The sequence below is a fragment of the Pteronotus mesoamericanus genome, unplaced genomic scaffold (genome assembly GCF_021234165.1).
Source record: "Pteronotus mesoamericanus isolate MK-2021 breed Mesoamerican mustached bat unplaced genomic scaffold, CSHL_Meso_final contig_68, whole genome shotgun sequence".
Classification (NCBI taxonomy): Eukaryota; Metazoa; Chordata; class Mammalia; order Chiroptera; family Mormoopidae; genus Pteronotus; species Pteronotus mesoamericanus.
The window spans coordinates 29673886-29686643 of NW_026555234.1; the positions used below are offsets into that span (position 1 = coordinate 29673886).

The window sequence follows — 12758 nt, forward strand, 5'->3', positions numbered from 1 at the left end:
GATCACTGTTGCCTCTGGCACCTAAAAAGTATCTGTCACAGGAGAAACACATCTATTGTTGAGTAAATGAATAAATAGTTGTGTGACTTTGGGCAAATTAAGCTCTGTGATAATAGCCAAGCAAATAAAAAACGGCAGTTTAATTTGTGTCATTCATTCAATTTCCTTCTGCTCACTAAATTCTTTCCCACACATGAGAAAGAAGACCTAGCAAGATCAGAAGACCAACAGACAGACATCAACGAGGCTTCAGGCTTGTTTTAATAGGCAAAGATTCTGACATACATGAAAACAGCTTTCCAAGCAGACACCAAGTTGTCCATATTCTTTAATACTCGTTTTAGAGCAGAGTAAGGTAATGGCCTGAGAGTAGCAGCTCTAATTTAGAGCTTCTGAAACACTAACCCAGCAATTCTATTACAGAGAAAGTTAAAAACAAAACAAAACTAAAACTAAAACTAAAAGCAAAACACAAAGCCCATAAAGAAAGGAATGAGTGCCCTTTAATTTTAGATACCAGCTAATAGTTGGTTAACAAGCCATGAAAAACAAAACAAAACAAAAACCCTGAGTTAAATTTAGCAAAATGTAAAAATCCTTCTTTGCATTTGTCTAAAACATATTTCTACCACTTTCTACTATCTAGCAATTACTATGTTTTACATCAAATTTGGGAGTTTTATATGTTGATACTAATACCTAAACTTAACCTACAGGCTCCTGAATATTTTAGATAATAGTAAATATGCTAGATTACAAATTTGGTATGAAAACCTTTAATGAAAACATTAATCATACAAAAATTAAATAACAAAACCATTTAAAATGACTTACAATTCAAACAGATTTGGCTTACTGATATTGCTTTATCAGCTTGTTTTCATAAGAACTAATTATTTCCAGATAAAATTTACTAATAGAAAAAATGAGAATAAAGTACATAAAACTCATAAGCCCTGTGCTCAGCACATAGTGCTCATAAATATTAGTTTTTCTTTTATAATTACTTTGAAAAGACACACACAAGTTTTACAAAACATGCCAACTTCAGTTGAAAGCTTCCTACACTAGAAATAGTCACATGTGAGGAATCTAGCTTGGCATATTTTGAAAACAATTATATTTTCCTCTGAGGAACACACTACATAAAAATTTATTTCAATAACTGATAAAAATTCCTAATTAATAAACCAATTTCTGGAATCTAATTATACAACTTCATGTTACAATTTAAGAGGTCTTTTAGAGAATCATTTTTTTAAAGTACGAAGTTACATGATGAAGAAAAGTACCTTTTAATAATAAGTAACCAAAACATTATGAAATATTCCTCTTACTGCACACATGGCTCAGTTTCATCTTAATTTTGGAAAAAAAAATTCTTGGTTTGAAATAGTAAATGAAACAACTATGTTAATACAAGGAAGCACAATGAACAACTAACATGTTACCTTGCTACTAACTGTGCCTTATGAAACAGTTTACAGGTTCAGTCATGCTTTTAATATCAAACAATGTTATACTGCCACTTCTCGTACATTAATTAAGATGAAGCTTAACATTCTATCCTTCTAACAACAGCTGGAAGAAAACTGTGAGATGGATGTGAATATGTATCATGTACAATAAATATACACTTGCTAATATTCCAAATTTAACAACTTATCTAAGTCCAATCTGAGGTATATTAACAGATAAAAAAATTTTAATTCACTCCATGAGCTATGTACCACGCAAACACTAAAACCACAATTGCACACACTGGAAGGAAATGATATTTGTACTTTTGCCATAGTGTTAGCTCAACTGCCACTTCATCTCTTTTCCTGTTCTTCTTCCGACGACCCTTCAGTCTGTTCTCAAAAGCCTCCAGTTCAGCCTAAATCAAAATAGTATTATTTTTATTAAAAGCAGTATATACATTAATTTGAAATTTTCCACTTAGGTGAAAATAAATCATTTTGGGGAATGTTTTAATAGTAATGATACATAATAAATATATTGATTTGATTTTTAAAAATTCTCTCTACTACTGATTGTATTCAACAAATTCAGAGCTCAGGAAAGTAGAAAGGAAAGTGGGGAGTGAAAGAAGAGTATTTCAGACTGTAAGGCCTGACTTTGACACTAAATACAGAAATGATTAAATCAGGGTGTCCTAAAACAGACATCAGTTTTATACTTCAACACCAAGAACCTACTGAGACTCTATAACACACAACTAACAACCATGCAAAGAAACACAAATCTAGTACTTTGTTCAGTTACCTGTTGTTTTCGTTTTTCCTCTTCTAGAGCAGCTTTGGCTTCTGCTTCTTTTATCTGTTTACAGACATTTAAAAGTAACATTATAACTGTCAAATTTTATATAGAATTTTAACATCTTCTCAGGGACACTCCACTAACCCATAGCAACTCTTGGAAGCTTTACACTGGAAATTACTTAAAGAAATGTAAACATTATAGTGAAAAGTGTTACCAAGGTCTGTCTAACAGTGTGGGGAGAGGTAAAATGTTACACCTTATATAAATAAACACTTTAACAACTATAACAGATATTAGATTGCAGTTCCAAGAAATGTAACAGTATACACTGAAATGCTTTTAAAAGTGGATTTTTTTCTCTCCAGTAACCTTAATAGAAGCTATGACCAAATTATTAAATACCGCTCTCTGGAGTTGAAATTCACCATTTACTTTAGATGTCTTGAAGGGAAACCTTAGTTTCAAACAAAATCAAGAGTTTATTCATTGACTGGGTTGAGTGAGGGAAACGGTAACACAGGAGGTAACCCAAACAGCAAGGAATCTGAAAACCTTATTTTTATATTATTTTAACCTGATTTTCGGGAGGCTTAAGCTAACATTACGATGAACGACCATGTCCCAGAGCACATGCACTAACGGGTTCAGAGGATGGAAAATCTGGTACATACTCGACCATAAAAGGCACCCCTGAGGATTCAAAGTGGGCCTATAAAACTAGGCTTTAATTACAAAAAAAGATTGCAAAAATGATGAGATTTCGAGTCATCCATAGTAAGCACATAAAAAATGCACAAAATAAACAGGGAAAGGCCACTGGCACATTAAAAACGGTATCGAACGTGACATTACCTCAGACGCTTTCCGCTTCATCTCCTTGCACGTTGCATCACATTCTATTGAAATCTGATTTTCACGTACTTTGCTGCACTGTAATTCCTACAAATAAAAATGTTCACATTTCAGACATAAGAGTTTTCCCTCAAAGTGCTAACTGTATGTCATAAGAAAGCAAAATTTCCCTAACAGCTTAAGGTTATGCAGAATATTTAACAGTCATGTCCGTTAATATTTAATAACAATATGGTTCCAAGTATCAAATTTCTTGGTCCAAAGAGTGATAATTACTTTATTTTTCCTTAATTACAAAAAAAAAAGCAAATACGATAAAATTAAAACCATCCATTTACTGAGTGCAACTATTGAGAAAACTTCAGTTTCTCTTGTTTCTTGTTCATCTTCTAAAGCTTCCAGGGAGTAAAATGTGCAGAGCAGGGCCACCCAGCTGCTTTCTGACCCCGGAAATATTCTCAGTCTGCCCTACCCAAGAGAGCAGCGCTAACCACAAATGGCTACCGAGCACTCAGGATGAGGCTAGTGAAATTGAGGAAATAAATGTTTAATATTATTTAATGTTAACTCATTAAAATTCAAACTTAAATAGCCATATGTGGCTAGTGGCTATCAATCCAGTGCAAGTCTAGAGACTTGCCTAAAGAGCTACAAATTTTTCTCTCAACTAGTAAACCTTTCTTAAGTTTAAATGAAAATCATCCTACAGTTTGTATTTGCACTTCACTGACTCCTTAATGAAATAAAAAAACTAATCTACTCTTTTCTCAGTGGCTTGATATCAATACTATAATCAATTTGTATGTTGTGCTATAATAAATCAAATGGTCCTTATTTTAAATAGTCTCAGAATGTGATTTTATAGATCTTTTATATACCTTTTATTCATTCCCTATTTCTTGCGGCCAAATGTCGCTTTTGCTCTAAATATACCTATTTGTATCAATTTCTCCTCTCTCATCACCACTCTCAGACTCTAGTTTTTTAGTTCAAATCTACAGAGTTAAGAAATAAGATCACCAATTGCTATGAACAAAGTGCATATGCTTTAGTGAAAGCACTTCGTAGAATGGAATTTTATCACTTAGAGGGTTTCTTCCCCCTTTACTGCTTCATTTTTGGCAGATGTTGGTGATAAACACAGTCTTGTCCTCTGAGGATAGTCCAAAAAAAGAAAATATATCATGAACAAATATTAGAGACAAAAATGTGCATTTATGGACATTAAGTCTATAAGCCTGAAAGAAGCATCATATCTTTGCTCATTCAAAAGGTACTTATAGAGTGCCCACTGCATGCCAAGTGCTGTGTTAGGGACAGTGGATATAATAATAAAAAGAGTATAATAATAAGTACTAAACTAGTAATAATAATAGCAGCTACTATTAGCAGCTACTGCTACATTGCTAAACATGGCAGTCATTGAGCTAAGTGCTATATAAGCATTACCTCTTTTATCCCTTTCAATAAATCTATGTATAAACTTTATTCCACAGATGAGAAAACAAGGTTGCAGACATGCCTAGAATCACAAAGCTCTTGAGAAAACTAGACCCAATTACAAAAGGAACAGGCGCCTACTGGTAAGTCTTCCCAAGGAAGCCAGGGAAGGAAGGCACTTCCCAAACAGGTGCTTACACGGAGTATTAGCAGGATTCTTGGAAGCAAAGTGCTAATGGCACATTTGGCCTAACCCACGACGTTGTATTTTACAAAGAAGAAGGAATATACACATATCCATAGACAAAAGGGGAGTATAGCATAAATGTTAGGGCACTTAAGTAGCAGATTCACAGAGAGGACTGCTAGAGGATGAGACAGGACAAGAAAGGTAATATCATAGAGTCTATTGTATGTTGAGTTTGTGTATATGTACACATTTCTTATAAAATGGCTATTTTTTTCCCCCATAGTGGATGTAGAACCACTGACGAACTTTGATCGGGGAAGCACTATGATTAGAGGCAAGAAAATCTGTTACGAAGCTGTTGTCCAAGAAGTCCAAGAACAAACTGTCGCCAAAGTTCTAATGGGTGGCAAACTGCACTGGGACTTGAGATTTGAGAGAAAACTTGAGACAGCCCAGATTAAAAGTGGCTTGACTAAGTACTGATTTCCATGTAAAGGTGGTCCAATGTAAACATCTACACTTAGGAATTCAACTCCAAAGGAGGTCAAGCCTATAAATTTAAATTCAGAAGTTATTTATCCCAGATAATGATAGCAGGAGCTGTGAACGTAAACAAAAAGACCCTCAATCAAAGCAAAAGATTCTCAAGAAATATTTGTTGAATGGATAAATAAAAGAGTAAATTTAAAGAAAAGAAAAAGAAGCCTAGCTTTAGGAAATGACCACAGAAATAGGAAGACAAAAAAGGAGTTTTAGCTATAACTGAGAAAGAAAAAAAATCAAAGGTCAAGAAAGAAGAAAACCAGAGTCAATAGTGTCAACAGGAAAGTCAAGGAAAAGGAGGACTGGAAAAAAAACCATTCTGCCACTGGCATCAGAAAACTAAGCTCTTCCTCCATAAGCTTTGCCGAATGGTATGTAACTTCTTGCCATTGAGCTTTCCATGGTTAATGTTTGCCCTCTTACTCCTGTTACCATTATTTTATATTAAAATGAGTTCTCTCCAAGTTTGAATGCTCTAATTTTATCAGGCTGTGCATGTGAGGTCTTTCTAAGGCAACATTTTTAAAACATAATACTGATGGCAAAAAAAGTTTCATTAAAGCATCAAAGGTTAATTCCACCCATTTTTATTACTATTATTATTAATTTTCTAAAATGTTAGCGAGGAAGGGGGAGGGAGGAGACAGAGAGAGAGAGAAACATCCATGTGAGAGTCACATGGACTGGATGCCTCCCACGTGTCCCGAGTGGGGACTAAACCCACAACCTAGGTATGTGCCCTGACCGGGAATTGAACCTGCAAACTTTCGGCGTACAGGACAATGCTCCAACTAACTTGAGCCACACTGGCCACGGCCAGATTGTTTCTTAAACCATGAAACTCACTTTTTTACCCTCATGCATTCATGTGCAAATACAAGTGTAGTGCCCTTTTCTCCCTATCCAAAAAAAAAGAAAAAAAAGGCCACTGAACTTGGTTCCAACATAAAAACAAAATAATCTTTTACTTTTAAACTGCAGAAAACAAAATGCCAAACAAAGCTGATTGTTAAAATAAGCATTTCCAGGAACCTGGGTGGACAGAGGAGGCCGGCCGCGGCCAGCCGTGACTGTGAGAGACTTCTGGCTTCTGGGAGAGGTGGCGTGTGAGGAAAGCCTGACAGTGGCTCGGCGCTGCAGCGGGAGTGCCCGGAGAGACGCCTTACAAGGGGAGCTGAGGCCTGCTGGGCAGGGGCCGGTGCGCAGCTGCCCTGCCAGCAAGGCGAAAGGACCGAGGGAGCGGGTTGCTCCCACTGAGGGCCGCTGGGCAGCAATCAGAAAGGTGCACAGCGAGGGGATTTCTTGGCCCCAGTCCGGCGCAGCTGGCACGCTGGAGGCTGCGCAGAGTGCAGAGTTTGGGACTCTGTCTGCGCGAGGGCAGTGAGCTGGGAACTGGATGGGCGGGAGTTAAGCATCTGAAATTATTTACAGCCAGCCAGAGTCCCTTCCCCAGCAGAAATGAACCCCCAGGAAAGGGAGGTTACACCCTGCCCCCAACTCCTACAGAACAGGCAGGACAGACTCAAGAACCCCCAGCTGGGTGCATATCTGCATGAGAAAGACAGAAATGCCTAAAGGGCCCGTTTTGAACTTCTCTCAGGGAGACAAAATACACTGGTTTCTACGGACCCCTTCCACTGAGGCCAGCAAAGCAGGGAGATCAGAAATTGGTGCAGAAAGGGGGAATCAGGGACCCAACCCAGCCTCGGCTGGCACCCGGAGCTGCCATCAGCACCAGGCAGGAAAGAGCTGACCCTCTTACACAGACTGGCCCCTCCTTTGAAACGGACAGGTAGTTCATCAGAAACTATGCATTACTGGAAATAAGCTGGGACAGGCCAAGCCGGGTGGCGCAGGGGAAGGGGGAACACTGAACAGTGCCTCCCAGGGGAGCCCCAGGGACCCCACCTTCCTGACTGCAACAGAAGCCCCCTCTAGGGGCAGGTGAAGGCGATACCGGGAGTGCTGCCAGCAGTGGACAACCCATCCCAGGAGCCTGAGCTGGTAAAAAGCCAGAGCCAGATCCAGAAAGAGAAGACAAAAGGCAAACACCAAACTCTGCTGAGGTGAATTCCATCTCGTTCACCTTCAGAATTTGCGTTTTTTTCTTTTTCACAAAGCCTTTTAATATTTCTTCTTTTGCTTCAATTGTATTCCAATTAATTCACTATTCTTTGTTCTATTTTTCATTCTTTTTATTTAGATTTTTACATTATTTTTATTTCAAATCTCACATTGTTCCCTTCCCTTGTCCTACTCCATTTTGCCTTCTTCCTGCCCTTTCTTATTGTCATTGTAAATTTTACTTTCCTCTACACTATGTCTTACTCCTCACTTATTTCTCCTCCCTCTCACAATCATTCTCCCTTCTTTTAGTCAGCAAACATTCCTTTTCCCCTACTTACAATTTTCTTATTTTCTTTCCACCTTTATAAATTGTGGCTTGTCTGGTATGGGTAATACGGTTATTGCAGTTCTTCCTCAACTGTATTTCTATTTGTTCACTATTTTTTTATTTCCAGTCTCACAAGGTACTCTCCCTGTCTTAATCCACTTGTCTTCCTCCTGCCCTTGCTTATTTGAGTTTGGAATTTTATTCTTTCCCTTTCTTAGCTTGTATTCTATTCTTTACTCTTTATTTTTTCTCCTCCCTCTATCCTCTCAAAATCTTTTTTTTTTTTTTTTTTTTTTTTTACTGTAGACATCTCATATTCTTTCATAATATTCTTATTCTCTTTCCACCTTTATTAATCTTTGGGCAGCTGTCATTGTTATTGATCCTGTTGTGGTTTTTCTGAAATTTTGTTCCCTTTAGTTCACTAGTTTTTAATTTTATTTCAAACTTTATATTATAATCTTCCCTTTTGTTACCCCATTTTGCCATCACACTTCCCTGTTTTAGTTAACTTTTTAAATTTTATTTTCTCCCCTTCTTCACCTTGTTTCTATTCCCTACTTTTATTATCTCCCCTCCCTTTCCCCACTCAAAATCATCTTTCTGTCCTTTGGTCATCTCATATTCCCTTTTTCATATCTTAAAATATTCTTAATCTCTCTCCACAGTTATTACTCTTTACTCAATTGCAGCTGATATTGTTGATGTGGTAGGGGGGTATATTTGGGGTGTGGGTTTGGTTTTCTGAGTAGTATTGCTTTGCTAATCAGCACCTGTACAAGAGCATACAAGACGTGGTGGGGTTGTGAATCCCAGTCAGCGAACTGGAGGAGAGAACCCTCCAATGAATGAGCCATCAATAATCAAAGCCCAAGTACAAAAAGAAAGCCCACGTAAACTGAATAACGGGCAACCCTAAATCATCCAGATCAGGAGATCAAAGAGGGTGCACCAGTGAGTCCCACAGAACTGCCACTACAGAAGTCCACCTCATGAAGACAGGCAGGCAAAGCAGAGCAACCTTAGGCACAGAAACATACAGTAAGAGTCACTTAAACTGGGGAGACAAAGAAATAACCCCCAATTGAAAGGAGAGGAGGAATCTTCGGAAAAAGAGCTAAATTACGCAAGTAACCTATCATATATAGAATTCAATATAATGGTTATAAGGAACTCAGTGAGAACTACAAGGAACTTAGTGAGAACTACAGCAGTATGAAAAAGGACACAGAAACAATGAATAAGAACAAGGAAGGAATGAAGAATATCTAAAATGAAAAATACACTAGAAGGAATTAAAAGCAGGCTAAATAAAGCAGAGGACCAAATCAGAGACCTGAAACACAAGGTAGAAAGAAATAGAGAAACAAAACAAAAAAAGACTCAAAAAGTACGATGATAATGTAAGGGAACTTCAGAACAACATGAAATATAATGACATTTGTATCATAGGAATATCAGAAGGAGAAGAAAAGGAGCAGGAAACAGAAAACCTGTTTGAAAAAAGTCAGACAAGTTCAGGAAGCACAGAGGATCCCAATGAAGATGAACCCAAATAGGCACACTCCGACACATATCATAATTAAAATGGCAAATTTTAAAGATGAAGAGAGAATCTTGAAGGCAGCAAGCACAAAACAGCTAGTAACATACAAGGAAGCTCCTTAAGGCTATCAGCTGATTTCTCAACAGAATCACAAGCCAGAAAAGATTGTTACGAAATATTCCAGGTAATGAAAACCAAGGACCTACAACAAAGATTACTCTATCCTGCAAGGGTGTCATTTAAAATGGAAGGCAAAATGAAGAGCTTCCCAGATAAAAGAAGGCTAAAAGAGTACATCTCCACCAAGCTAGCACTGCGAGAGATGCTAAAGGGACTGCTATAAAAAGGAGAAGAAAGAAAGAAAGGGAGAGAGAGAGAGAAACGCAGTTATGGGAAAATATGGCAACAAATAAGTACCTACCAATAATAACTGTAAACATAAGTGGATTAAGTGTTCCAGTCAAAAGACATACGGTAGCTGAATGGATAAGAAAACATGACCTGCATATGTGCTGCCTACAAGAGACCCACCTCAGAACAAAAAAAAAATCTACAAAGGTTTAAAGTGAAAGGATGGAAGAAAAATATTCCAAGCAGATGAACACGAAAAGAAAGCTGGGTAGCAACACTTATATCAGACAAAATAGACTTCAAAACAAAAGCTATTAAAAAAAGGTCACTACATAATACTTAAGAATAATCCAACAGGAGGATATAATATGCATCCCACAAAAGAGCACCTAAGTATATAAAGAAAATCTTGGAGGACTTCAAGAAAGATATTGACAACAACACAGTCATTGTAGGGGATTTTAACACCCCAATGTCAACAATGGATGGATCTTCCAAACAAAGAATCAACAAGGATACTGTGGCACTGCACAATGAACTAGATCAACTGTACTTAACTAATATATACAGAACCTTTCAACCCAGAGAGGCAAAATATACATTCTTTTCAAATGCACATGGAAAATTTTCAAAGATAGACCAAATGGTAAGACACAAAACAAGCCTCAACAAATTCAGGAAAATTGAAATCATATCAAGCATGAGCTCACTTCACAAATGATTAAAACTAGAAAGCAACCTCAAGGAAAAAACTAAAAAACATGGAGAGTGAATAACATGTTATTAAATAATGAATGGATCAACAATGAGATCAAGGAAGAAATCAGTAAGTAACTTGAAACAAATGATAATGAACACACACAACCCCAAACCTATGGTACACAGCAAAGGCAGTACTGAAAAAGATGTTCATAGCCATACAGGCCTAACTAAAGATAAAAAATCTAAAATAAACAACCTAAACCCTACATCTACAAGAACTAGAGGAACAACAACAAACAAAGCCCAGAGCGAGTAGAAGGAAGGAAATAATCAAGATCTGGGCAGAAGTAAATGACATAGAGACTAAAAGAACAATTCAAAGGATCAATAAGTCCAGAAGCTGGTTCTTTGAAAAGATAAACAAAATGACAAACCTTTAACTGGACTCATCAAGAAATCAACAAGTGCTGGAGAGGATGTGAAGAAAAGGGAACCCTAGTGCACTGCCGGTGAGAATGCAGACTAGTGCAGTCACTGTGGAAAATAGTACAGAATTTCCTCAAGAAACTAAACTGGAACTGCCTTTTGGCCCAGCAATTTCGCTGCTGGGAATATGCCCTAAGAATTCTGAATCATCAATTCAAAAGAACCTATGCACCCCTATGGTCAAAGCAGCACTATTTACATTAGCCAAGTGCGGGAAACAGCCTAAGTGCCCATCAGAAAATGAATGGATCAAAAAACTGTGGTACATTTACACAATGGAATACTACGCAGCGGAAAGAAAGAATTCCTACCTTTTGCAATTGCATGAATGGAACTGGAGATTATGCTAAATGAAGTAAGCCAGTTGGTGAAAGACAAATACCATATGATCTCACCTATAAGAGGAATCTAAAGAAAATAAACTAACAAACAAAATACCACAGGCATGGAAAACATGGAACAGATTGAAAGTGACTAGAGAGGAGAGGGATGGGGGATAATGGTAGAAAGAAGTGGAAGGGACTAGACAAAGAATATGTATGAATGACCCATGGACATGGACAACAGTGTGGGAATCAACTGTGGGAGCAGGGGGCTTGGATGGGCAGAGAGGGGACAAAGGGGTAAAAACTGGGGCAACTGTAACAGAGTAACAATAAAAAAAACAATTAAATAATTTTTTAATAAAGGAAAGAGTAAGAAAATCTAAGCTTTAAAAAATGTTAAAGGCAAATAAAAAATAATTCTCCTGGCAGCCTGGCTTAAAAAAACGTAGCATTTACAGAAATAGATGGGATAATAGTAAGTTCCTAAGAAAAAGGACCTCCCCTGGCTCCTGGCTCGTGTGGCTCAGTGGCTGGAGCGCTGTCCTGTGAACTGAAAGGGTGCTGGTTTGATTCCCAGTCAGGGCATAAACCTGTTGCAGGCCAGGCCCCTGGTTGCAGGCGTGTGAGATACAACTGATTGATGTTTCTCTCCATTTCTTTCTCCCTCCCTTCTCCTCTTTATAAAACATTAATAAAATCTTTAAAAAAAAAGGGAAAAAAGACCTTAAAATTAAAAGGCAAAAATATAAAACCAAAGAACTACTAAACATAGACAAAAAAAGTATGTAAAGAAAAGTATACTCAATTACTTAAAATATTTACCTTTTTTATTCTTTTACAAGGACATCTAAGTTTTACCTTCTGATTGCAATTAAAAGGACATTCACCAGGATGGCATATCTCTTTGCATCTATGACCACAAGGAAGCTAAAATAAAACCATAATAAAGCAGTTACACATTTATATTTTAGTCATACTCTGCCTCCCCTTTCCCCCAACAACTATTTTAAGAAAGAATCCACCTCAATAGTATTAATCAACCCTGGATAATCAGCTAATTTTTCAACTTTAATTAGCCCTAATTATAATCAAATCACATGACCATTTTTCCCTGTTAGCTGTGCAAGTATGTGCTATTTCAAAAGCCAGGTTATACTTTGAAAGAGCTGAAAAGCAGTCACAAAGACAACTGATTAGAATGCATAATATATAACGACTGTACCTTCATTGTAGATTTCACAGCAAAAGATTTTTCTAAAACATCCAACCCTGATATCCATTTAGAGATGAGAGGCCATTTCCACTCAAAGTGAACTGGTTTTCTTCTGCTTGACCCAGCCCTCAGTATTATTCTGATAGCACTTTGGTTAAGTCATAGCAAATGGCTTATCAATAACAAATATGGTCTAGTTCAAAAATGTTCCATTTTAATGCCAATAATTTTAAAAGCTCTCTCTAAAGATAATTAGAGAAGGCCTGTAAAACAACACTGCTTGTGGACAGATACACTTAACATCATCACCACAGCTAGTACTTACCATACACTAAGACCTTTACATGTTATTAACTCATTTAATACTCAGACAACATTCTGCAGTGGACTTATTATCACTTCCATTTTACAGATGAACAATTTGAGTTACAGAGAGGCTAAACAATATG

The 12758-nt window shown here is 37.2% G+C and overlaps 1 protein-coding gene across 4 annotated transcripts in view; it reads right to left on the minus strand.

Moving 5' to 3' along the window:
* Positions 1–209: 209 nt before the first annotated feature.
* NFXL1 (nuclear transcription factor, X-box binding like 1) overlaps positions 210–12758 on the minus strand; it is a 54326-nt gene continuing 41777 nt past the window's right edge. For all 4 annotated transcript variants that reach the window (XM_054582143.1, XM_054582140.1, XM_054582141.1 and 1 more), the window contains 4 exons: positions 11919–12023; positions 3118–3204; positions 2269–2322; positions 210–1879 (listed from right to left, as the gene is read on the minus strand). In XM_054582143.1, the coding sequence (XP_054438118.1) occupies positions 1706–1879; positions 2269–2322; positions 3118–3204; positions 11919–12023 (420 nt within the window). In that variant the 3' untranslated portion in view covers positions 210–1705. The remainder of the gene's footprint in view (positions 1880–2268; positions 2323–3117; positions 3205–11918; positions 12024–12758) is intronic.